Here is a 27,214-nt window from a genome sequence, read left to right on the forward strand (position 1 = left end):
TATCATTATCAAGTGTTCATTATTTTAATATCACTGGAGAAAATCACATTTCGCTTAGTTATATTCAAAATTGCACGAAAGTCCCTACACATTAGTTAACATAGTACCAATAAATAGACTGTGATGTTTTGTTGATGTAGTACACAGCCTGTCAGTTTCCGCAGGTATCTCAGCTGAATTAAATACACCTCCTGTCATGTGGATCAATGTCAGAGTTGGCCATTAGTGTCCAGAAGACTTCCTTTTCCACTTCTGTGTGCAGTGCACAGTTTCAGCCCCATGTTAACAGGAACAGTGACTTTACACAGAGCAATAGCTTATCCTCCACTCAAACTACACGAAAAGTATTTTCCAAATTCCTAGCCATTCTTTAGGTTATATAAAATCCAAGGAGTGTGTTTAGTAGTACTGTGCACTTTAATTACCCAGCCAAACACTTTCCCTCTAATGTGTTTATTAAGTCAAGGTCATACATTCTGTATTGTTTACATATATGATAAATATCGCTGATTGTTTCTTGGATTTTAATCTTTGAATCATTTTGTTTCACTAGAATAATCTAAAGAAAGTGGTGGGCCTAACTCAAAGACAATCATATTAAGTTATTACAAATTTTGTTGGCCACATGCTCCAAATACAACAGGTGTAGACTTTACAGTGAAATGCTTACTTACGAGGCCATTCCCAACAATGCAGAGTTAAAAATTAAGCCAAATATTTGCTAAATAAAAAAGGAAATAGCGACACAATAAAAACAATAACGAGGCTATATACGTGGAGTACCAGTACCAAGTCAATGTGCAGGCGTACGAGGTAGTTGAGCTAATTGAGATAATATAGTATGTACATGTGGGTAGGGGTAAAAGTGACTAGGCAATCAGGATATATAATAAACAGATTACCAGCAGCATATGTGAAGTGTGTCTATGTGCCATGTGTGTGTGTGTGTGTGTGTGTGTGTGTGTGTGTGTGTGTGTGTGTGTGTGTGTGTGTGTGTGTGTGTGTGTGTGTGTGTGTGTGTGTGTGTGTGTGTGGTGTCAATAAGCAAGTGTGTGTGTGTTTTGTGAGAGGATGTGAGTAGATGTAGTGTGTGCGTATGTTGGAGTGTCAGTGTAGTATGTGTGACTGTGGGTAGAGTCTATTGAGTGTGCATAGAGCCAGTGTAAGGGACTCAGTGCAAAACAATTAAGGTAAATAAATAATAAAGGGGTCAATGTAAATAGTCCGGGTGGCCATTTGATAAACTGTTCAGTAGTCTTATGGCTCGGGGTAGAAGCTGTTCAGGTGCCTTTTGGTCCCAGACATGGCACTCTGGTACTGCTTTCCGTGTGGAAGCAGAGAGAACAGTCTATGACTTCGGTGGCTGGAGTCTTTGACAATTTTTCGGGCCTTCCTCTGACACCGCCTGGTATAGAGGTCCTTGATGGTAGGGATTTTGACCCCAGTGTTGTACTGGGCCGTACGCACTACCCTCTATAGTGCCTTGTGGTCAGATGCCGAGCAGTTGCCTTGCCAAGCGGTGATGCAGCCAGTCAAGATGCTCTCAGTGGTGCAGCTGTAGAATCATTTTGAGGATTTGTGAAACCATAAATAATAACACATTTATTTATTGAAGTGGTGTAACACATCTAAGTGGTTTATAACACCTTTATGTACTTCCAAAAAGTGCATCAGATTTTGTCTGTAGCTAGGTTTCTGTCCAATTTGTGGCAGATTTTCATGTGAATATTCTAAAATCTGCATAAAAACAATACGAGCATTTTATCACCAGAGATGTTTTTCCATAAAATTGACTTGCGGATTGTGTCCTAGTGCAAAAATAACTTTTGCTGTTACTGAATAAAAAATACAGGTTAAATGGATTTCCATCGCATTTTCAACTTTACTAATGGTTTTGTCACAAAAAATAATAATTTTAAAGCTAAAAGTGCCCACGGGTGGTCTTGGCACTTGCGCGCTAGCCAACAGCTCGCAGATACAATTCGGGCATAGCCTACATGGTGAGATTATTTTTTATATTGGTCAAACGGCAGCCAAGCATCGATCATCATGTCACCAGAATAAGACCCCCTGTATTTATTGGAAAGGAGCATCAAGCTCCTCACAGTGCACTTTCACCACGCTATGAAGTTCATCATAGCTTATTTAAACTGTAGCTTCATAAACTGTATGCTTTCCCGAGTCATAGTGGAGGACCACAAAACATATCATCGCATGACTCCCAAGTTTACTTCGAAATGATGGTTATTATATCAATATTTTGACACAAAAAGATCCCATCTTGTCCAGCGTATTTTGTTTTGTTGACATTTGGAAAGTTTACCGGCATGTACTTTACTTGCATAAAGATGTTGGATGGAAACCTGGTTATTGTTGAAAAACATGAGGTTGTGGGTGTTTTCTACAGGCAGCATAGATTCATTACGTTAGTAGAGTAGTGGTTGTTGGCTACAGACAGGTAGAGGGCATTGGTCACAGTGTACAGATGTAGGATCTTAATTGGATCACCCTGTTGAAATGCAGGAGATGTCAAATGTGTAGTGTATTTGAGGTTTCAGAAGGCTTCTGAAGTTTGTAATTTCTACTTAGAAATTCCAGACTTGATTTTCCCATATGAAAAGTGTATCAACCCCTTACAAGAATATACATGAATTATAATCCACATAATAATTCACATTTCCTGTTGCTCAAGGATTATTTTCCTGTTGTAGCAAACTGGCTCACATTAAGATCCTACATATGTAAAAGGAAATTCTATTTTTGAAGCCACTACATCAGGGCATCGGTGGCTTTCCTCTCCTCTCAGAATCTTGTTCTTTTTCTTTTTTCCTACCAATTTACCCCTTCTGAAAATAGAACATCACAGGGAATGCGCGTCTGTGGAAAAATATTGATTTTGAAATTGTTTACTGGGCTTGTTCTGAAGGCAGCGAGTCTTGTTTTTCGGTACAGTCTGAAGTCTCGGTTTTAATCATCCGTCCCCTTGGGATTTCAGGGTAGATGTCTGATCGATGCCACAGTTTTGTTCCATGTTGAATGTATAAGACGTGACAATTACTGGCAGGCTGAGAAAACAAAGAACAGTCTAGTTTGCTTCTCTGCTTCTTCGAAGGCCTTAATAAAGGATTATCACTTTATCTGTGTCCCAAAGCAATACACTGGTAAAATTAGCATCTAATTTTCTTCAGTCTTACAGTACACTTCATGGTAGATCTTCAGCAGTTTGCAATGCAAAGCTATGCTGTTGTTAGCATGATGTGTGGTGTGATCTTTGGTGAGAGCAGTGGAAATGGCAGAGGTCATGCCAAGAGAAACACTGATGAGAATGTCCACCCAGTAAACTCACTCAGATGGGTGACCTTTGTCAAATTATGTTCAATGTCTGTTCTTCAACACTCCAGTCCATAATATGTCATGAAAGATGAGATAATATGTATCCAAATTCAATAATTAATAGCAATTGCAAGCAACACAAAATATGAACAACATATTACTTACTATTCTTTGATTATTTCTCGCTCATGGTATCTGTTAGAAAATAATATGACTTCAGTTCACAGGAGGTTGGTGGCACGTTAATTGCGGAGGACTAGCTCGTGGAAACGTCTGGAGCGGCAGGGTAGTCTATTGGTTAGAGCATTGGACTAGTAACCTCAAGTTCAAATCCCCGAGCTGACAAGGTGCAAATCTGTCGTTCTGCTCCCCACTGTTCCTAGGCCGTCATTGAAAATAAGAATTTGTTCTTAACTGACTTGCCTAGTTAAATAAAGGTAAAATAAATACAAATAAAATAGGTGGAATGGTATCAAATTCGTCCAACACGTGGTTTCCATGTGTTTGATGCCATTCCATTTGCACCATTCCAGCCATTATTATGAGCGGTCCTCCCCTCAGCAGCCTCCACTGCTTCAGTTTTTATAATACTGATAATACCATGCAGTTTTATTATTCTAAGGTAGCTGGTTTGTTGTTATGCTCAGAAGAAGCTGACTTGGCACCAGTGTTGATCTATTGTTTCCAGTCTGCCTTCACTTACATGGGAGGCTATTTTTTTTACCCTGTCCTGTTTTGCTATTTAACACAGCATTGTTATCATCTCATTGTTAAACGCTGAATACTCTTTTTTTTCTCTTGTAAGTATTTTGGATGATCTTGTTCTTATCTTGTGTCTCGCTGGTTTCATTTTTAGAACCCCCAACTCCCCTAATCTCTTCAGCTTTTAGGGTGTTGCAACTTGTATGTCAGAACGCTTTCTTAACATAGTAAATCTTACAGAGACCCATCCATGCTGGTTAAAAGGGTGGTTTGTAAGCAAGTGGTCACATGATGAGCAGAGTTTCCCTGAGGTCATTTATCCTCTGGGATCTTCATATTTTTTGGCAGCAAAATAGGATGGTCCATTTAGAGATACCTCATATTAAAAGAGGATCTTGTGTGATAGGATCTCTCTCACTTATCCCAGGGTGAACCTTATCATGTGACCTTCCTGTGTTAGTATGAGTGGGAGATGGGTTGTGATTTGTTGCACCAGTGATCTCATCTGTGTCTTCTGGGGATACTGTAATCAAGGGTGTGGAATTATTAGCCGTACAGTAAATGGTTTAATCCGTGCCATTTTCAATGTTCAAAAGTTGCATTTTGTTTAGTTTTGTAGGGTTCAAAGATACATTCCTATTGTAATATGACTGTCTCATTGCATATAGAAATACCTCATCCTTTTGTTCTTAGGGTGGCTACATCTAGGGCGTATTCCTCTTTTAAATGGGTACTTCCCTATCTTGCGAGATGCAAACTCATGAAGTGTGAAAAATTGGGTCAGACCAGGCTTGCACTGCAGTGACAGAGCAAGACAGTGATGCAAGGCTGGAGAGCTGTCGTCACTTGCATGCCTCCAAGATCTGATATTGAGAAAGTCCCAGAATGTCGGGAATCATCACGAAGCAGGCAGGCTCCACTTTGACCTACAGAGAGGAAGCGTCTTTCTCAACACACACTTCCTGAACCGCAGTCACTGTTCAAACCACTTGGACGCCTGCCTGGATCTGGTGACGTTATCCCAGTGCCCTCAGCTCTGGAAGGGCCATGAAAGGGCCCCGCCGTGGTGTTGAGATGTGGGCTCATTGTATGCATCCCAAATGGCACCCCTTTCCCTGTTTAGTGCACTACGTTTGACCAGTTCCCATAGGGCTCTGGTCAAAAGTAGCGCACTACATAGGGAATAAGGTGCCATTTGAGATGTGGCCACCAAGTAGACCTATGTTTGGGTAGGGAAAGAAGAAGAATGCCCTCCATGCGCACGGGGTAGGAACTGTGGTATTGGGTGATAACCCCTGTACCCTGGAGACTAGGGGGGGGGGGCAGCCTGTCTCTGGTGGAGATATTTATGTCCAAAGGGGGATTTCCTCATTATTCCGTAACCCAACTGTGAAGCCCATAATCTCCCATCGCATTGTAGCTAATGACCAAGCAGAATGTAGTGAATGAGAAAAAGCAGATTTCCATCAGAAGAAAGGCAGTGGCACTTCCATCAACACTACTAAGGTGTTGATAAGAAGTGTATTGTGATGAGAGGTTCATTGCACAAGATTAGGTCTTTACCATGCAGATTGAGTTTCAGTGTTGATTGAACCCACTCACACACAAATTGAATGTGTTTCAGAGAGAGCATGCTGTGACTGTGTGTTGTGTGGAATGCTGAAGAGGTTGTAGGGGTTTGAGCCGCGAGCCGATTAGTGGACATTTTGCTCTTTTCTCTCTCCTCTCCTTTGATCAGCAGTAGGAATGTGCTCTCATGCAGTCTCTTTATGGCTTGCTTTGGATCATGTGCACATGCTTGCAATCATTATTTGTCAAATACTAATGACTCTGGGGCAGCATGCATACAATGCCAGTGAAGTGTATTTTTACAACATGAATAAATAGTTGACTATGGTAGCGACATGTATTATTATTGAACTTTAACCTGACATGTTGGGCAAAGGTTTTGCTGGCATGCAACAAGAAGCATTTTGTAAATGGGAAATCAAATGATCTGCTACTTCTACAGTCGTTTTGTGAGCTTGAGACCTAGCTATTATCCTGCTGTATGTCATGCATGTTCAAGGTCTCAATGTCTCACATCACACTAACCCAAGGAATTATTCCTCTATGTTGTAAAAAATGGTCTACTCTGCAGCGCCCACAACTGATGGTGAATTGTCTGACCACCAAAAGCATTTTTCAACCGTTTATTAACCAACTTCATTTTTGTTTCCCTTTGAAATAGCCTCTATAAAAGCTTGGCTTTGTATTTGGAGAGTTTGCCTGTGGCAATGGAACACAGCCAGCTTGAATGTTTAAGACTCATTTTTGATCAATGCAAGACTGTGTGCCACAATCCCTCTTGTGACTAACATGTTTTTCTACAGAAGTCAAATACATCTGTAATTATGTAAAGCAATTGTAAGAAATAAAATAAAAATGTTTAAAAAAATCCTATTCTGATCAGACTATTATCAAAGTAAATATTAGTGACTTTGCCTAGAAGTCTATTGATAGTATTTGGTCATTAGCCCAAACAGTTTTCAGCTCATTGTTATTGTTAAAGAGAATCATGTTTTAATCCGATTTGATTATGGGGCTCTTGTTATTTTCCCATATGTGCTTGCTCTCTCACTCTGCTAGTCTGGCACAGGAAGCTGTGTCCATTTTAACTCCTGCCCGTGCTTTTGGGGAACACTGGCTCACATCCTAATTGAACCTGGTGCTGAGTGTCTGCTTCAGAAATCTGTTCACATGGTGTGGCCTGCTGCTGTCTGCCCAACCGCCAAACAGCAGTCTGCACAGACCGCTCTCTAGTATCTTCTCACATTGATGTCCTACAGTACACACAGCTATCAAAGATAAACATGGGCAGTCAATGGCAGGAAATAGCAATGAACATGCTATCACTCAAAGGCACTCAAAGGTTTACATGTGTATTTATTTTTTATTGCAAACTGTCCATAAATAAAATAGGGGTTTATTTCAAGGCAATCTGTGGTTCGGATCGTTATCACATATGTGAGTGATTAGTGATCCCTCATTTCTGTGGATGTGCAAGACTGTGGTTACGTAGATGAGCATATTGTGCAACAGTGCAGCTGCACAATACTATCCCACTGGGCACAGACGTCAGTTCAACGTCTAGTTTTGAATTACATTTGTTTGAGTTGTCTAATGTGAATTCAATGTTAAATCGACAACAACAAAAAATCACCATGTCATTAGATTTAGGTTACAAGTTGGGTGAAAAAAAATACAAAAATCCCTTAGGCTGATGACTTTTTGCAAATCCAAACAGTTTTCCACGTTGACTCAACTTCATCACATTTAATTTTTGTTGTTGAAATGATGTGGAAACAATGTTATTCAATCAGTTTTTGCCCAGTGGAATGTGATTGATACTAGACACCAAGTTTGCATTTGTGGAACGAGTAGGTGTCTTGTCAATTGCTATTGGGATATATTGGAACAATACTGGCAAGCTACCAACAGATAAACTCTCTAGGTTTTCCCAGATGTGTTCATAGTTTTCAAAGCTGAGTTAGAAACTCTGCTTTAGATGGGTAGCTTGGATCTAAATGGATAGCTAAATCTCCTGCCTATACACGTAATATCCATATATTAGAGTACAGAAAGCATCTTGGGAATTAAAAGACAACCAAAGTGTTCTCTCTCCTTGTGCATTTCACTCCCTTTTTCCTGTTTTGTTAAGGTAAAATACGGTGCCTTCGGAAAGTAATCAGACCCCTTGGCTTGTTCCACATTTTGTTACGTTACAGCTGTATTCTAACATGGGGGAAATAAAACTATCTACACACAGTACCCCGTAATGTCAAAAGCGAAAACAGGTTTTTAGAAATGTTTGAAAATGTATTACAAATAAAAAACAGAAATACCTTATTGACATAAGTATTCAGACCCTTTACTATGAGACTCGAAATTGAGCTCAGGTGCATCCTGTTTCCATTGATCATCCTTGAGATGTTTCTACAACTTGATTGGAGGCTACCTGTGGTAAATTAAATTGATTGGACATGATTTGGAAAGGCACACGCCTGTCTATATAAGGTCCCACAGTTGACAGTTCATTTCAGAGCAAAATCCAAGCCACAAGCCAAGCCATGTCGATGCACAGATCTGGGGAAGGGTACCAAAACATTTCTGCAGCATTGAAGGTCCCTAAGAACACAGTGGTCTCCATCATTCTTAATGGAATAGCTGGCCGCCCAGCCAAACTGATTAATCGGGGGACAAGAACCTTGGCCAGGGAGGAGACCAAGAACCCAATGGTCACTCTTACAGAGCTTTAGAGTTCCTCTGTGGAGATGGGAGAACCTTCCAGAAGGACACCCATCTCTGCAGCACTCCACCAATTAGGCCTTTATGGTAAAGTGGCCATAAAGTAAAAGGCACATGACAGCCCGCTTGGAGTTTGCCAAAAGGCACCTAAAGACTCTCAGACCATGAAAAACAAGATTCTCTGGTCTGATAAAACCAAGATTGAACTCTTTGGCCTGAATGCCAAGCGTCACATCTGGAGGAAATCTGGCACCATCCCTACGGTGAAGCATGGTGGTGACAGCATCATGCTGTGGGATGTTTTTCAGCGGCAGGGACTGGGAGACTAGTCAGGATCGAGGGAAAGATTAATGGGGCAAAGTATAGAGGGATCCTTGATGAAAACCTGCTCCAGAGTGCTCAGGACCTCAGACTGGGGCGATGGTTCACCTTCTAACAGGACAACGGCCCTAAGCACACAGCCAAGACAACGCAGGAGTGGCTTTGAATGTCCTTGAGTGGCCCAGCCAGAGCCCGGACTTGAACCCAATCGAACATCTCTGAAGAGACCTGAAAATTGTTGTGCAGGAATGGTTCCCATCCAACCTGGCAGAGCTTGAGAAAATCTGCAGAGAAGAATGGGAGAAACTCCCCAAATACAGGTGTGCCAAGCTTGTAGCGTCATACCCAGGAAGACTCGAGACTGTAATCACTGCCAAAGGTGCTTTAACAAAGTATTGAGTAAAGGGTCTGAATACTTATGTAAATGGAATATTTTTATTTGTAATACATGTTCAACAACCTGTTTTTGCTTTGTCGTTATGGGATACTGTGTGTAGATTGATGAGGGGGAAAAAACATTTTAATACATTTTAGAATGAGGCTGTAACCTAACAAAATGGGGGAAAAGTCAAGGGGTCTGAATACTTTCCGAAGGCACTGTACACCAGACTAGTGAGAGCATTGTTATGTTATGGGGTGAAGTGAGTAGTTCACACCTGGTATCGCTGTGTGAATTGCTCTTCCTGGATACAATTGAATGGAATGGTAGTCTTTGATCTGCTACGTATGTGCAAACAAAATGCTTGCAGTGGGTAATTCCGAATGACAAAGTAAGGAAAAATAATTTGTGTAAATGCACTGAGGCAAGAAAGACACATATGCTGCTTGCATTCTGTCCTCTTATTAAAAAAGGAATGTTGGTCACAGTTGTCCTCTTACTGTTGTTAAAATAAATAGCTCTGTTGTCACAAAATTACATTTCCATGAATGTGATTTGAACCTTTTTGCTGAGTTTTTTTTATAAATCATTCGTAGTGTATATGCAGCATTGCCAAGCTTTAACATGGGAAACTATCTGCTAAGATCTTTCTCAATTATCTCCATCAATTATTCTCCATCTCCGTGCACTTTATTACAGATGTGCACAAGTGCACTGTATTACAGTTGTCATGTCACATTCTGTCAGTGAGCATAGCCACATATAAGTTCAGGACCATTCCTCTCTCCTCGGGGATAGGTGATTCTAGCATTTAGAGCAAAACTGCACAGTGCTGTTAACAATACTGGATGATAAGTGCTTGCTATGCCTGTAGTCTGTGTTCTATTTATTTTTTAATTTGGAGAATAGCCGTCATAGTCATTACATTCACTCCACTGCATAAGTAACTCAAATGTATGGCATCTGTCAAAATGGCAAATTCATTTGCAAAATAACGGTAAAGTGCAATGGACGAACATCAATCTGCCTCAGCCCACTGTGCTGTGACTGAACATAGACGAAATGGCTGCAGTCAATGGGAATGTTACAGAAGCCTCTTATTGGTTTACGAGACGCAGCTAAATGCATTGTATTGATTATGTGATTGTCCCACCTGAATGCTCCTCGCTACACTCCTGATTTGAGAATAGAGGATATTGACTCATATGTTAAGAAAAACATTTCACGTGGGGATTGTTTTTTTTTCCCACAAATTGACATTCATTGCAACAGTTTTCAGGATGGACAGTGTAACTGTTTCTTTGAATTAGATTCACAAGGAGTATTGCTTCATTTTCTCTTTAGAATTTTACTGAAACTCTTACACCATACTAAGTGTGACCTTTTGCTTGCCAAATCAGACATAGGAAATATAGTACGCTTTTGTATGTGAAATAAGAAATGACAATCTTAGCATAGGTTATTAGAGTTGTTCTCAAGATTGGTGGGGTAAAACTGGGATTTCTCAGGTGGATAACATCATTTTGTGGTATTTTCAAGTGACTCAATCTCGCCATATGTACATGATATTCCGTAGACAACAGTCAATTGTGTTGGATGATATGAGCCATTTTTCAAATAAACAAACAATGGAGGTCAGTCTAGTGAAACATGTACTGCTCCAGCTCAGGCCCGTGTTCCATTTTCTCTACACACTTTTCACAAATAATTGCTTTAAGAGTTTGTTGTACCTAGTTTTCTGCTCCTTAGGTTCTGACACATACACAAAGTTTTAAAAAATTCACTGCTCTCCTACCTCTCTCTTCCTCTTTTTCTGCCACCAGACTCAGTTACAGAAATAGCTACATTTTCCCCTTCCTCAATTTACCTCACCTGACTGGTAGACATGGTCTTAGGCGCTAGACTTTCCGTTGTGGTTGCCAGTATGGTTGTTGCCCTGTATTGAATGATGTGTATGTTTAAAAAATATATGTTTCATAAAATGCTGTGGTTGTCTCAACAATAACCTTAACTACTGCATAATGTTTGTGCAAGTAGCCCAACTGTAATTATTATACACTAAATTCATTGTCTTACTTTTTCCAATGTGTCTTGAGTGACTTTGTAACCTAAGGTTCTAGGGTCACAGAACCAAATTTGCTTAATAACTCTTAACAGTATACTCGCCATCATCATCATAGACTTTGGGTGTCCTTGATTGTCTTAGATATTATTGGCGTCCGATGGCCATTCTGTCCCTAACTGTTCCACTGACTGTCCTTGGGTCTCAACAGGGGCGACATGTGAAGACAGGACAGCTGGCTGCTATCAAGGTCATGGACGTGACAGAGGTAAGAAGGCCACTTCCTGGTTCCTGTCTCCATCCCTTGCTCCTTGCACTGAAAAGCCACCCAGACATAGGCAGGGAGGGCCACGGCCGTGGGACTGCCACTCTGCCGAGTCAAAGGGGCAAGGAGGGGTTTCACACTCAGATCAGTTTACCTTCAAAGACAGTGTTTTATTTAAGAAATGCAAATGAGGCCCGGTTAACACGGCGCACCAAAGGTTATTATATCCTGAGCTGTCAATCAGCAGGTGAGAACACTGGGAGCCATGTTTGTTCAGGGAAAGTTTAATCATCTAGTTCCCCTCAGGGCAATAAAGCTACCTGGTGATGAGACTATGTACTGTATAGAAACTGATTGATTTGGCCCTCCTGGCCCGCTACAAGAACAAAGAGGAGCGTTATTACAATAGCGCAATGTGTACATGGCCAAAGATTTAATTAAATCCGTTTTTTTTTTTTTAGGCTTTGAGGTATATTTTAAACTATGATCTGACTTTTGGGAACTGAGGAAGGATCAACAGTATCAGTCTCTGCAGTGCAATCTGAAATTCTGTATAGAGTGACTGAAGTTCAACACACCGCACACACAACTTATTATTTTACTCAACAGAGAATATAAGACACAGTTAATCAATACAGCACAGTTTCAAATGTATCATCATAAAAACATAGCATTAAAACTGATATTAAGTTCTCCAATATCTGTGTTTTGATCTAGACTTGCTTTTTATTAGATCAGCCTTGAATTGCTGGCTGAAACTAAAGGTGTTGTATTGGCCTAATACGTAAAGAATGTCTGAGGTGCCGAGATGAGTTTAAAAGGCCCAGCTCATTGTATTGAACCCCAGAGAGTAAAAGCAGAGGAGATAACGCCACAGGCTCTCGGACAATAATCTCTCTCTTCTCAGCACACAAATGCCTTTGCCCTTTTCCTGTGCATCTTGTATTGTCTATCTGCCCAAGGCGATAATAGCAGGACATTTCCTGTAAAACTGAATGGCCCCTCACTGAAGGCCCAGGGCCCAGGCTTCCTACTCTCTGCTTCAACACATCCCTCCCGACAGTCACATAACTAAACCCCCCCCCCCCCCCCATACCCTCACCCTCGCTCCCCTTCCCTCGCTCCCCCTTCATTAGCCCCTACTCCACAGGCTGCCTGGCCCCAGACCTAGGGCCCAGCCGCGGCCCGGTCACTTGCCTCTACCCCTCTTGGGGATTGAGACATTGTCCTGTACAGAGAGCAGCTGTGCCGGGTCCTTTCCGAGCAGGAATGTCCTCTCTTCTTCCTGGTTTGATTTAAAGGGAAAGGAAGGTTCAGTGAAGACATGTGGTTGTCTCCCTTTCCAGGACAGAAAGGTACCATTCTTTAAAAGAGGTCACTCAGCTGTATGAAGGGTCAAATGCCTATCTTGAATGGAACGGCTGTTTCTCTCGGGGTCAGGAGACAGGAGCAGGGAGGCTGTTGGTAAGGAGAGAATAGAGAGAAAAACTGCCCGGTGTCCCCATTTAAACCTGTTATGCTGCTACCGTTTCGGGAAAAGGTCATTTCCACTCATATTATTATATAGTAGGCTATTTTGGGTGTGTATTTGTTGTTAAATATGTAAATTGGCAGAAAACAACACTTTTATTATCCTGTTATTATTTTTGGGAGCTCAGTATCGTTATTAAACCACACAACCTATCATCCCCTGTAAATCAAATCAAAGTCTAATTGGTCATATGCACAAGATACACTGTAAACAAATCTTTTATGTTTTTTTTTTAGAATGAACTAGTCTACAGTAGATGTACATATTCGACCAAATCAAAGCACATTAGGCTGAATTTCTAAGATCTGTTCTGGGCAGGAGCTAAGGGATGTTGTGGTTTTCCTGTCAGGAAAGACAGTGTCACGTTACAGTCCATTGACTATAGGCCTACTACAGTATGAAAAACCCAGGGAATAGAAACGCAATGCATAAGTGTGTCATGCTTTTCCAAGGCTTCACACAGAAACAAATCCCCTTCAGGCCCCTCTGACACACACTACTGCTTCTTAAAGAGAAGCTGTCTGTTTCTATCTCCATGCCAAAGACATACTCTGCTACATGAGCCCTCCTTTAGCCTTAGTGAGGGTCTATCAGTAGAGTGTATGGGAAGAAGCAAATCAACATATCCTTAGTGCCCCATGCAATGTAAATATGAATGCTGAAATGGACTCCCAAGCCCACATGCCATAATTGGTAGAGACTGAGCCAGTGATGAAATTATCACTGCTGTTGATTGCAATTGTGTAGGCAGGCTTGTGGGTCACCAATATGGCGGGCCCAGCACATATTCACCATCTCTGTTTAACTTGAATGTTGGCTTAAAAGTAAACTGTAACTGTTATGTGCTTGGGCAGCAAGAGAAGCAGGGTTTTCACTCACTGGGTTTTGGGTTGACTGCATTACAGCCTGCTGTTTTCCATTGTCAAGTTTGATATTTAAAAAAAATGTAATATCCTTTTTTTGTTTGCAGGAAGAAGAAGAGGAAATAAAGTTAGAGATTAATATGTTGAAGACATATTCCCATCATAGGAATATAGCTACATACTATGGTGCCTTTGTGAAGAAGAGTCCTGCAGGTCAGGATGACCAGCTCTGGGTGAGTGGCTGCTTTCCATCTCTGTTGATTTCTCCTCACTTCAATCATCTCATCTCAATAACGCCATCATCTTTAAGAGAGCCTGTATCTCTATCTATATGTATGTACAGCTCATACAGCTTCTTTAGGTTAGTATGCACCAGTGGAGGCTGCTGAGGGGAGGAGGGCTCATAGTAATATCTGGAACAGAGCTGATGGAAGGGTGTCAGGAAAAAATGGGATACCATTCCACTTATTCCGCTCCATTACCATAAACCCGTGCTCCCCAATTAAGGTGCCACCAACCTCCTGTGGTACGCAGAACATGGTTCCAGAATGCATAACAAGGGCCAGGAGTTTTTCCTGACACCGTGACCTGACCAGGGAAACCTCAGAGCCCTTTAACTCATCTAAAGTCCACGATGTATCTGGATGTGCGTGTGTTTTAGGCCTCGCAGTTGTATTAACAGGGTTCTGCTGGTGGTCTGGCATCTGTCTGAGCCATTTCCTCTGTGTCTGTGTGTGCCCTTGCTGTGTAGCTGGTGATGGAGTACTGTGGGGCGGGCTCAGTCACTGACCTAGTGAAGAAGACTAAAGGGAACTGCCTGAAAGAAGACTGGATCGCCTACATCTGCAGGGAGGTCCTCAGAGTGAGTACTGCTGCTGGAGATAAGCCATTTAAATAGGACTCTCCACAAACCCCTGGGGAGATGTAAAGGTCCTGAAAATCATTTCAGAGAGCTCTTCTCATCCTATATTGGCCATATTGTAGTGGGTGCGTTATTGCATTGGACTTGGAGCTTTTGCTTATAAACTTATGGTAGAATGGTAATGGAGGGTTAGACGATGGCTCGCAGGGGCAGATAGCTGCGAAGCACGGTGAAGTCATTATCTTAAATAAAATAAACTTCCTGTGTTTATTTTTAACTCCTTTGAAGCAGTGTATGATTTCTGTGCCTGTTCTGTTGGACAGCTCCCAAGCCCCAAGAGAGAGAGAGAGAGAGAGAGAGAGAGAGAAATCATGTGATGTGTACAATGTGTGTGTGCGCATGCGTGTGTCGTGTCCTGATATTGTGTGTGTGTTTGTGTGTCAACACAGGGCCTGTCTCACCTCCACTCACACCACGTCATTCACAGAGACATCAAAGGCCAGAACGTGCTGCTGACTGAGAACGCAGAGGTCAAGCTGGGTAAGGACTAGGAGACAGGGTCAAAGTTCAACTCACAACCCACACAGCCACAGTGTCACTGTCACTTCAGTATTTGCTTGCTCTCTCCTTGTAGGTGTGGTTTAATCTGTTTGAACACTGTGTCTTGTCTTTGCCAGTTGACTTTGGGGTGAGTGCTCAGCTGGACAGGACGATAGGGAAGAGGAACACCTTTATTGGGACTCCGTACTGGATGGCCCCTGAAGTCATTGCTTGTGACGAGAACCCAGACTCTACTTACGACTACAGGGTAAGAGGCCGCCATCTCTACTAGAAAGTGTGTGTGTGTGTGTGTGTGTGTGTGTGTGTGTGTGTGTGTGTGTGTGTGTGTGTGTGTGTGTGTGTGTGTGTGTGTGTGTGTGTGTGTGTGTGTGTGTGTGTGTGTGTGTGTGTGTGTTAGAGTTCTCATTCTGAGGCCGAACCCGATGGGGCCAGACAGCACAAATTCTGTGAATTGATTCTGGCCGGGCGGGTTTTGGTCCTACCGTGCTGTTTAGAGAAAAGAAAAGTGGTGCGTGTCTGTGCATCTTTTAGCCTAATACAACATTTGTGACCATGATTCAACTTTTTTTTCTGATGATTGAAATGTTTCAAATTGGGATACGAATAGACTCGAGTGCACTTAGGAGAATGATGATCCACAAGAATACAACAGGCAGTACATCTCAGTATCAGGAGAAGCCCACATTCCTATAGCATCTGTTAATGCCGGTACATCCTAACAAAATGCACCCTATGACTACCCTGCTAATGTACCTTGCTGGACCTTGTAAACTATCCAATGTAGACCCATAACTGACACAAATATTTTCCTAATCAAACATGCATTTAAAACAGAGCTTTTGAGCCATTATTCAAAATGGATGTTTGGCAGAAAATCTACTTTTTTAAATGTATTGTTTAATTATTCAAGGCTCCCTTTGTTATTTAATTGAAATAAATGCTTGATTGTATTTCATGGCATGAATGACTTGTATGCTGTGTAATGACATAAATGAATGAATGATTGAGTGATTATATTGAAGTAGGCTAAGTTACGTTAAAACAACTAAAAAAGGATGCGATCTCACAGCTTGATGGTGGATAGATTACATAAGGCTACTACGTGAGTCAAGAGCAAAATAATACATTAGATTTAGGCTACATTATTGCATTCTAAGTGTTTCTGTTCAGTGATTATTAGACAAGTCATAGGCTTGGGAGTAGGACAGGCTACTACGCGACTGAAGAGAAAAATCCGCTTGATAAACTACATAACATAACAAAATCAGCTTATCAGCTAATATATGAGCTAACTGAAATAAAGATGGCCATGAGCACTCAACTTAACTTAACTACTATTTTCCCAACCTAATTGTGCACAAATATCCAAATGTGATTCAGTGAAAACAAAAATCTGACATTGATTGATTTGTCAAGATGAGTCCCCACGCTTGTCTGTTGAGTGGATCTGACTGGATGACTCTCCTCCTCTATAGAGTGACCTGTGGTCGCTGGGAATCACAGCTCTGGAGATGGCTGAAGGAGCACCACGTAAGTGTCACCTTCTCCCTCCCCTCCTGTCCATACACATTGCAGTCTCGTCAAGGAATCTTCGCTTTCTCCTACACATCTTAGAATTTGGAGGCCATGACTAATATGCTCTACTGTAATTTATAAAGTTTATTTTCTTTTAAAGGAATACTTCAGGATTTTGTCAATGAAGTCAAAATATCAACTTCCCTAGAGTCAGATGAACTCGTGGATACAATTTGTATGTCTGCGTGCAGTTTGAAGGAAGATGCCACCTAGCGTTTGTGCAATTGCTAACTAGCGTTAGCGCAATTTTGGATGTCTATGGTTAGCATTGGCTCGAGAAACTACCTCTAACTTCCTTCATACTGGATGCGGAAACATACAAATGGTATCCTTGAGTTCATCTGACTCTGAGGAAGTAGATAAAGGGCTTCATTGCCAAAATCCCGAAGTATCCCTTTAAGCATATCCTATGTTATTATGCTGTATTTTTACTCTTGCAAAGTTCTAGTTTTGAGTTTTGTTGGATTAACTCACTGTATGTTTTCGTTCTCTCTCTGTGAGTGACTTCACAGAGTTGTCAGATATTGCAGCCCATATTACCAGTCAAGGAATGAATCCAAGTGTCATTGAAAGTGATTGGGCTCACAATGATGTGTTGGAGGTCAGACAGTTCTCTCGCATTTTGAAATTGAAAATCCTTGAGTCAAAAAACAGAGAAACAAATGAAATAAACTCATGACTGTTTGGTGTCTGTTAAGCCTAGTGTTGCACCATGACCGAGAGGGAGTTCACAATCACTGAATGAAAAACAAACAGTGTTGTAGTAGGACTGTGTAGTAAACACACACAACAAGCAGGCCAAGGGCAACAGGACAGGACTTTAGCCTAACATTGACAACATTGTGGAACACTTCTTCCATCCCCTGCCATGTGATTAGGCCACAATAGAGCCTCTCATAACCTCGATCCCCTGTCTGTCTGTGTGAGTTCTAAATGGCACCCTATTGCCTACATTAGTGCACTACTTTTGACCAAGGCCTAAGAGGGTGCCATTGGGGACGCAACCATAGTTTCTCTGTCTGTGTCTGTCTCTGTTCCCAGCCCTGTGTGACATGCATCCCATGAGAGCCCTGTTCCTCATTCCTCGCAACCCGCCCCCCAAGCTCAAATCAAAGAAATGGTAAGAAAGACAGCTCAGCCTCTCTCGCTTAGCGACACCACGCCCCACAGAGCCTCAGCAACACAGCAGGAATGTTTTCCCCAGAGTGGCCAAAACTCATACAGCCTTGCTTCGCCTTCCTTTTCCCTTACACACAGCCTTTTCTCTTCCTTAGCTCGCTCAGATAACAGAACTGCCACAATACAATGTCCCTTTATTCACCCCTTATCTTACTGTTTTTTTGTGTACTGTAGCATTAGTTCAGGCTGAGCACATATTGTTTATTGTCATGTTCTTGGGTGTAATTTTAGCATCACAGTGTGAGATGACAATCCCCACAGTAACAGGTTGACTGCATGCAATGCTCTAAAATAAGGCCTTTTATATCCAATGGGAAGGGAAAGAGGATAAGCTTTTGTCTTCCTGTTCACATGTCTTCAGCAGCCTTGCTTTTTTACCTTTCGTAATGCATGAAGCCTTGTGTTTGAACCCATGGAGTTCGATAATTCAATATTAATTCATACCAGCAGCTGCATGGCAGACATTGAGAATTAATTGAGGCTGTGTCTATATGGCTATAGCCTATGAGGATCTGGCCAAAAGTAGTGCACTACATAGGGGTTAGGGTGCCATCTTGGACACAGCCTGAGCCTGTAAGTTGTGACCCTCTGTCCTCTCCAGGTCCAAAAAGTTCCTGACCTTTGTGGAGAGCTGTCTGGCAAAAAACTACCTCCACCGTCCCGCCACAGAAACCCTCCTGAGACACTCATTCATCAAAGACCTGCCCAACGAACGGCAGGTCCGCATCATGCTCAAAGACCACCTGGACAGAACCAGGAAGAAGAGAGACAAAGGTGAGGCCATGTTGTCATAATGGAATATCAGAGATCACCTAGTTTCACTCAAGAACTGAGTCTGGCAGTCAAGGCTATAATTAATATCATGATTTAGTGCTGTATGATACCTTGCGCTGCCAATGACCGTGGGGCAACTTTTTGGCCTTGTTATTCTTGGTCACACTGGCAGCGACAGTGAAAGTGGCAGTAAAAAGGTGTTTTGATTCTCAATCTTGTCTCACAGTTCTCTGTTTACCCTTGTGTTTAATGTCTCTAGGCCTAGGGAGAGGCTACTGTATGACTGTCACTAATGAAAGGTTCTAATGAAGGGTTCCATTATCCACTGGTAATGTGGTGGGATTTGGGTTTAGAGGCAGCAGCAGGACTGCTCCTTGTCAGCCCTCTCACAGTGAGACTGCACACTCGTGTCATGTGAGAGGAATGCGCCTCGGAGGAAGCCGTGTTTAATCATCTCCTAGACTGCACCACACCCCCAGCGGGCCTTCCTCACTCCGTCTTCCTCCCCACGCCACATAATGACATCGTCTCCCTGCCTGCCTGCGCCCTCCGAGCCTCCAGGCTTCGCCCCGATACCAAAACAGCAGTTTCCTCGACCCTGTGCCGTTGGTTTGTTGGTTGGCGTTCTGCTTAACTGGTCAGACGGACAGATAGATGACCCTTTAGAGAGGAGCCAAGCCTGTAGTGAGACCATGTGAGACGCTGATAGCGGCAGCTCCTAACGCAGCAGATACACTCAGTCATTACCCTGTTTTCATAACCTACTAGAGTTTGACTTGGAATTAGAAACGTTCTCTGAGGCCAGCATCTCTCTCTCTCTCTCTATCTCTCTCTCTCTCTCTCTCTCTCTGTGTGTAATTCACAATCTCTCATGAGGCTTCAGAAGGAAGAATGAGCCTTACTTAATATGTAGAAATATTTAGTAAATTATGACAAGCGTTTTGGAATGCAATCCTATTGAAGAAAAGGAAGTGAGAGAGACAGTTCATGACGAGTTTTAGTTCCATGAGGGTTAACTGCAGGAGACACCTGGAGGGGAGACATTAGGTTGGTTTACTGATGCTTGAAACCTTCCCTGCTGAGATCATGAGAGAGGAGGAGCTGACTAGCTAACTCTGGGAACAGTACAGCATGTGTGAAAGTGTTGTACAGTTTAGAACCCTTTCCTTGTTTCCTCAGTATGTACAGTCATGTGCATGATGGTATCATTGGGATTACATGCATCCCTCATGTCTGAAATAGTCACATGTTGTCCACAGAGGGCCCGGAGTATGAGTACAGCGGCAGTGAGGACGAGGAGGAGGAGATGAATGACGAGGAAGGTGAACCCAGGTATGATGACACAGCGTTTACACTGTCTGTAACGAAGGTCAGACTCTAGGTCTGACGTCACGTCTACATCCATCAAACAGCCAGCTGACCCTGTCTGTGACTAGTCCTCACTTTACTGGTTATGTAATAGCTAATGCAGGCCTTGACCCTGAGAACTGTCATAGAGGATATTCATCTGAGAGTGCACAGTGTGTGAATGCATGGGCGTGTCCATGAAGACATTAGGGTGTCACCAGATGCTCTCTCCTGCTTGTGCTCCCTTAGCTGGACACAGAGCGTCATATGGCGGTGACTATAAAAAATATATTTGTGTGTGCGTGTGTGCATGTGCATGCAAGTGTTCCTTCCTGTGTGTAACTCTACTCCTAGCCATATAACCATGTGCCTCCTCACTCCTGCCCGTCACTCACTATGTGCCTTGCTACCATATCTGTCCTGCATCCATAGCTCCATAGTGAACCTGCCGGGGGAGTCCACTCTCAGGAGAGAGTTCCTGCGTCTGCAGCAGGAGAACAAAAGCCGGTCAGAAGCCCAGCGACAGCAGCAGGTCCTCCAGCAGCAGCTCCAGGACCAGGAGAGGTACAAACAGCAGCTGCTGGCCGAGAGGCAGAAGAGGATCCAACAGCAGAAAGAGCAGCGCAGTAGGCTGGAGGATGTGAGAGACACTCTTTAGTTGAAACACTCCGCTCCTCTCTGCAGCCCTCTCGAGCAGAGCAGCAGAGCCAAACACCTGCTGCCCAGCCAGCAAATGAGCTTGGCTGGCTAGAGACTGACGGGCTCTCTCTTTTTCTCTCTCCCTCCTGTTGTTTGTTTGGCTCAAATGAGAAGGACTCTTTTGTGTTGAACAAACCAAAGAATTGTGTTATAGAACAATATAGAGTATTATACTGGGGTTTCCAAATACGAAGGATTGCTTTCGGGAGTGATGCTTTTGTGTGGTTTGCTTTGCACAAAAGACAACTGACGTGATACTGTATGTCGTATTAGGTCTGCATACAGAGCTATGGTGTGTTCTGTAGCGTTTTTGTTGATGTACAGTACAGATGGATGGAGAATGATGTCATGTGGCGTGTTGGACTGTGATGTCGCATTGAGAATTGGCAGAGAAAATATATTCTGTTGAATGAGGTAATACCATGTTTAATGACGTTGTGGTGTTGTGTTACAGCAACAAAGGAGGCAGCTGCAGGATTCTGGGTTCCAATGGCCAGAGCTACAGGAAATGCTATGGAGGGAGGAGACTGAAGCTAATGACAGAGGTCTATTCAATGAGAGGAGCAAGAGAAGGGACAAGAAACAGGTAGCTGCAAATTTGACCCCCCCCCCATTAAAAAACACAATTTAAAAAAAAAAGTAGTAGACCACCTGCCCTACCCACTCAATTCTTATCCGCTCGCATTGCTCCATGTGATAGGCAGAAACCAAACAAGTATGTGCTGATTTGATGGTCTTTTGTGCCCGATCCCTAAGGAGGATTATAAATATTTATTTTCTTGTGTAATAACACTGTACTTTACAAGCTGCTACAAGCTGTAAGTTCCTGAAGTTCAAATAGCATTGTCATGGGCCAATATGATCTAGATTCTAGTCTCGGTAGACATTTTTGGTCCATACATAATGTGTGTCGGAAGTCTGTTAACCTGCTTTGTGCATCATAACACATAACACTGTAGTTTTCACTGGGACGGGACCCACTTTGTTTTGTCAGTAACCTGGTCTGAAAAATGCATTGTGACAAGGTCAATGCATATTTAATCCAGGTGCAGGTTAACATTTTATACGTGTTCCTCCACAAAAACTGCTTTATATGCATTTGATATGAAGGGTGTTGACGCAGCACTTTCACTTGTGTCAGGTTTCAGTCCATTGGTGATTAAATCCACCAAGGTAGCGTTTAACGCCACTGATGAAGTTAGAAACACTATGGAAGATCAGAAAGAAATTGCCCGCGGGACCATCCTGAAAGAAAATAATTAAACATCTCTTACTTTTTTCTGCTGTATTGACATTTCCCATGATTAGAAGTTGGAGCTGGGCTGAGCGCCATGGCGAGAAGTCAGTGACAATTACAGCATCCTATAGCCGAGGTAAAGGGCTGTCGTGTCGTTCTGAGGACTTTAATTAGACGCTTTAATTCGAACACTCGGTTGATTAATCTCCCACAGTTCAGTGGCTCTGGATGAGCCACACCTGTCTACCTGACTGCAGTACGGTACAGTAGATGCCATGTCAGTCTGTTCGGGTCTATTACAGTCATGTTCAGTGGGATCATTAAGGTGTGCGGTGGTTTTGAGTCTGTTCAATGTGCCATCAGCTGAGCAATAGCCCACAAATCATTCTCTGGGATGTATACAGTATGTGTGCGTTCCAAATGGCCCCCTATTCCCATCCGCATCGACGTGGCCGCAGTGGACAGGGTCAAGGGCTGTAAGTTCCTCGGTGTCCACATCATGGTCCTCTTGCACCAGCACAGTCATGAAAAAAGCAACACAGAGCCTCTTCTCCCTCGGGAGGCATGGCCCCTCAGATCCTTAGGAACTTTTACAGCTGCTCCATCGACAGCAACCTGACTGGTTGTATCATTGTCTGGTATGGAAATTGCACCGCCCGCGACCGGAATGCCCTACAAAGAGTGGTGCGGACGGCCCAGTGCATCGCTGGGGATGAACGTCCCAGGACCTACATGCCAGGCGGTGTCTGAGAAAGGCCCGAAAAATTGCCAGACTCCAGTCGCCCGAGATAAGGAATGTTCTCCGTGGCAGGCGGTACTGGTGCATCAATGCTCAGACCACTAGACTCCTTAACAAATTCTATTCCCTGGCCATAAGACTGTTTAATTGCTAACAACTACTGCTCCCCCTCACACCTATGCTGCTGTTCTTTGAGAGTTGATTGCCATTACCATCTATCTATTTATCCTGCTACTGGTCATTATTACTCCTGTTTACATGTACTGTATATATTACCACTAGTATATTCCCATAAGTAATAATACCATTCACTTTTCAGCCCTGTTTACGTGTATGTATGCCTAGCACGCCTACACTGTCACTCTTGCACACACACTCACTCACTCTCACACACCCACCCACCACTTATGTTTCTGCAATACTGTTTACTATTATGATTAATACTGCTACCAGTCACTTTTCATGTACATACTGTATCTTCCTTAAAAACTCCAGTATCCCTGCTCATTGTAAATGTGGTATTGGCACTGATCCTGTGTATAGCTTCCTCTCCTATTTCTTATTTCTTGTGGGGGTTTTTTATTATACAGTGCATTCGGAAAGTATTCAGACCCCTTGACTTTTTCCACATTTCTTTACTTCACAGTCTAATTCTAAAATGGATTAAATACAATTTTGTCCTCATCATTCTTCACACAATACTCCATAATGACAAAACGAAAACAGGTTTTTTGATATTTTTGCAAATGTATTCAAAATAAAAAACAGAAATAATTTATTGAGAGGACTGGGACGAAAATAGCCTAAGATTTGTTTTTTGAAGATCGTCCAAGTGTTTCTTGCACAGAGATTTCGAGATCCTCTGTCCATCTTTCATCACTCAAACTCTCCTGTTGGATTTATCTATAGTTATGCACATGCGCAAACAGGATTTATTTACAATTATAAACTGGGTGGTTTGAACCCTGAATGCTGATTGGTTGAAAGCCATGGTATATCAGACCATGTAACATGGGTATGACAAAAAATGACTAATTACGTTGGTAATAGCAATAAGGCACCTCAGGGGTTTGTGGTGTATGGCCAATATACCACGGCTAAGGGCTGTGTCTTAAGAACAGCCCTTATCTGTGGTATATTAGCTATATACCACTTCTCCTCAGGCCTTATTGCTTAATCACAGCAATCAAAACAAGTTAAATAGATATCCATTGATGGAAAATTATCAGGTGTGTTTAATAAGGGGAAAATATATTTTCTCTTGCAACTTATTCTTAAGCTCGCAATAATTATTATTTTGATGGAAAAACACATTTTGCTTCTTAGTTTACGTCATTACAAATTACGTCGATATTCCTTCTTAATTTGCTTGATAACGTTATAGAAAAAGGGTTTATTGGATAAATGTGGCAACTCCGCTCTTGCTGCGGGAAAAAAATGTAGTCGTTAGTTTTCAGGCCTAGGGGACGGGTTTTGAGAGATCATTGGTATCGAAATTTAAGCGAGACCTGGCAACCCTGTGTGCATGACAATAAAACTTGAACAATGAATAATATAAACACATGCATGGAGCATGTCAAGATACACACAGATAGGCTGAATCCTAAATGGCACCCTATTCCCTATATAGTGTACTACTTTTGACCACCTCTGATCAGAAGTAGTACAATATATAGGGAACAGGGTGCCATTTGGGATGCTGCAACCTTTGTATGTATCTTGACATGCTCCATGCATGTGTTTCTCTTGGTGAGAGTGATGTAGAAGGCAGCTCTAATGAGTTTAGACAGAATCCTAGAGAGTGGCCCGGCTACCAATTAATTACAGATGGTCAGTAGGGCTGATTGCCTGGCTGTGCTGCTCTCTCTCCTCCTGTCTGCCTGTCTCAGCTGGAGCTTACATAGATTTCCGCCGTCTCATCCTCAAGCATCCTCAAGCGCATCTGGAGATGCAACGTGTACCATTTAACATCTATTGACTAGAACATGTTTTTAACCCATTCTGTGTTAACCCAGGGGGGAAGAACTCGCTGCACGCTTTTGATTCAGCCATTCACTCTTTCAGGGTCATTTAGAGTTATGTGGACTAATTTTCATGGTTAAATATTTAAAATAGGGGGGTTAAGAGCCTTATGCAAGCTAGCTAGACACTGAATATTTTAGGTTTTTCACCGGGATTCAGTCATTGGATTTACTAAGTCAGAAACCTTGACGTTATCAAAAAAATAAATCTCTCTCTCTCTCACTCTTTCTCGTTGAATTGTAGCTGGAGGATTGTGGCACACAGAGGAGTGATGTCGGAGGAAGACCTGCAGGTCTTTTAAATGAACAGGTAATAACTGCCTTCTGTTTTTTTTGTCACTCAACCTGCATAGAACGAAATGCATCAAACCGTGCCATGAAATCACTCCAATCTTTATGAAAGACATGGGTGGTTATTGAATTCAAATGCTTTGGTATGAATGTTGTGTCTTGGTCTATGGGAAATATTATGACTGGTTCTGCATGAAACGGCACAGAATGTGAGAACACCGGTGTGTCAAGAGCAAGTTTGTTGCTGTCAATGAAGGAGTAGAGAAAATAGAATGGTGGAAAATTCCATGTTTAGACTACCATGGCAGATTTCAAGGTCAAGACCTTGTTGCTTTCTCAGTGTATACTACGGCTCCTGTTCCACAGGTCCTGTTAAATTATGCTATCCCAGATGTAGCATGGGTAGCTAAAGGCCACATTCTCTTATGGTCTGTTTCCCTAACTTCTAATGATGATAGATGCTAGGCTAACTGGAAACACAGTCAATCCTGCGTACTCAAAGGCAACATAAAGACTATGTACTGTAATGTACTGTAGAAGAAAACACTTAAGAGCTCTGAACGGCTCTGTTTGATTTTTAATCCGCTAGGAGCCTTGTACTAAAAGGCGTCATTTGCTTTTGAACATCGACTTAAAGTTGCATCTGAAGTAATTCACAGGAGGAATCCTATTTAGGCGCAACGGATTGTAACTGCTTGATATGTGGATGCAAGTGCAACCCCCTACCGCGATGTAAAGAAAAATATGTTTGAAAAGGAATGCTTAGGCTTACAACAAGAAAATGAAAAAAAATTGCCCATGCCGTTAGAAAAGAACCGATAACTATATTGGTCCGGTAATACAGGACTAGTAAAGGCCCAGTGCACCACTTTTGTAGGATTTTTAATATATATTTGTTTTTTTATTCCAATTTTTCAGGGGGTGCTGCAGCACCCCTACTTCTCACGCCTATGGTAGGGAGAATAAAACAATGCATTCTCAAACACAGCCTATGTGTTCATCACTTGCGTATGGAATCCTGTCTCCTCGTTTCCTTGAGAAGGCCACTGCTGTGCCGAACAGCCAGAACCCTATTAGATTATTTATGTATCTCTATTCACAATATCCTTATTGTGAACATTAGTCTTGATCCCCGTGATATAATTCCATGGCTTGTGTTTAGTCTTTAAATAGCATGCAGTCCTTGGAGAAAAAGGCTCTCCTTACGTTTGTCAACGCTGGTAAAATTGAGTGTAAATGCCAAGTAACATGAAGGGGCTTTTTGTTTCTCATTTAATCTGATTTAGCAAATAGCATGAAATTATGGTGAACTCATCATAAATCATAGATGACAAACATCCAAGCTTATATGGGATTACAGGTGTGGAATTGATTTAGCTCAACTTCTCTTTCTCTCTATGTAGTCTTCATGTCAGTGTGACCTTGTAATCACTTCATTGAATCTGAAGTGAAAAAGCATGACATACAGTTAATAGTGGGAGAAATGTCCTTGGTGGTTTACTATAATAAGAAATTCAGTTGATACTGTATTTATGTGCTTCTTGCGGGTGTGTGTGTTTGGGGCGAGGGCTCTATGTGAGTGTATGTGTGTGTGCTTTTCATGTGTGCTGATCATAAAGCCTGGGAGTGCCCCTCCTGAAACAATACCTCATCCAGTTCTGATGTCTGGAGAGAGTTTAGAGTTTCGTTCCAGTTTCAGTTTCAATGAGAGGCTTCTACTGGGCCTGGATCTGCTAGCTACAGTAGAGGCTCTATTGAAAGCAGCTGTTTCCAGGCTGCAGCATTGGCCACAAGGCCTTGTCATCTATCTGTCTTGGGGCAGTACTGCAGGCACGGGATGAGGCTGCTGAATGCCAGTGTCCTGTGTTTGTCTCTGTCATTGTGTAGAGGAGGACCGAGCCTCCACCTCTACTGCCTCATCCTCAGCAGCAGCAGCAGGGTAAAAAGTTCCACCGCACGCTGCCCAAAGACCAAACGCAGCTGCTTTCGCTTCAGCACGACCACAGGCACAAACAGAGGGAGCCCCAGAAGGCTGCTAGTGCCACGCCTAACTGCCCAGCAAATAGCCAGTGCAAAGCGGTAAAGTCCACCTTGTCCCACTCCCCCGTCTCCCCGAGCACCCCCTCACTATCTGCTGCCTCTCTCTCTCTCTCTCTCTCACCGCCCTGTCTGTATCACTATTTGTC

At 42.5% G+C, this 27,214-nt stretch overlaps 1 protein-coding gene across 5 annotated transcripts in view; it reads left to right on the forward strand.

Moving 5' to 3' along the window:
- LOC135526175 (mitogen-activated protein kinase kinase kinase kinase 4-like) overlaps positions 1–27,214 on the forward strand; it is a 54,246-nt gene that overhangs the window by 1,395 nt on the left and 25,637 nt on the right. For 2 of the 5 annotated variants that reach the window (XM_064954318.1, XM_064954319.1), the window contains exons 3-15: positions 11,296–11,352; positions 13,851–13,976; positions 14,495–14,605; positions 15,055–15,145; positions 15,283–15,413; positions 16,642–16,696; positions 17,783–17,861; positions 18,522–18,694; positions 19,954–20,026; positions 20,474–20,681; positions 21,195–21,326; positions 24,982–25,047; positions 26,916–27,107. In XM_064954318.1, coding sequence (XP_064810390.1) covers positions 11,296–11,352; positions 13,851–13,976; positions 14,495–14,605; positions 15,055–15,145; positions 15,283–15,413; positions 16,642–16,696; positions 17,783–17,861; positions 18,522–18,694; positions 19,954–20,026; positions 20,474–20,681; positions 21,195–21,326; positions 24,982–25,047; positions 26,916–27,107 — 1,494 coding nt within the window. Of the gene's footprint in view, positions 1–11,295; positions 11,353–13,850; positions 13,977–14,494; positions 14,606–15,054; positions 15,146–15,282; positions 15,414–16,641; positions 16,697–17,782; positions 17,862–18,521; positions 18,695–19,953; positions 20,027–20,473; positions 20,682–21,194; positions 21,327–24,981; positions 25,048–26,915; positions 27,108–27,214 lie in introns of those variants that run through there. The other 3 variants (XM_064954322.1, XM_064954321.1, XM_064954320.1) reach the window with 3 other exon arrangements.

Source organism: Oncorhynchus masou, chromosome 32, assembly GCF_036934945.1.
Source record: "Oncorhynchus masou masou isolate Uvic2021 chromosome 32, UVic_Omas_1.1, whole genome shotgun sequence".
NCBI classification, from domain to species: Eukaryota; Metazoa; Chordata; class Actinopteri; order Salmoniformes; family Salmonidae; genus Oncorhynchus; species Oncorhynchus masou.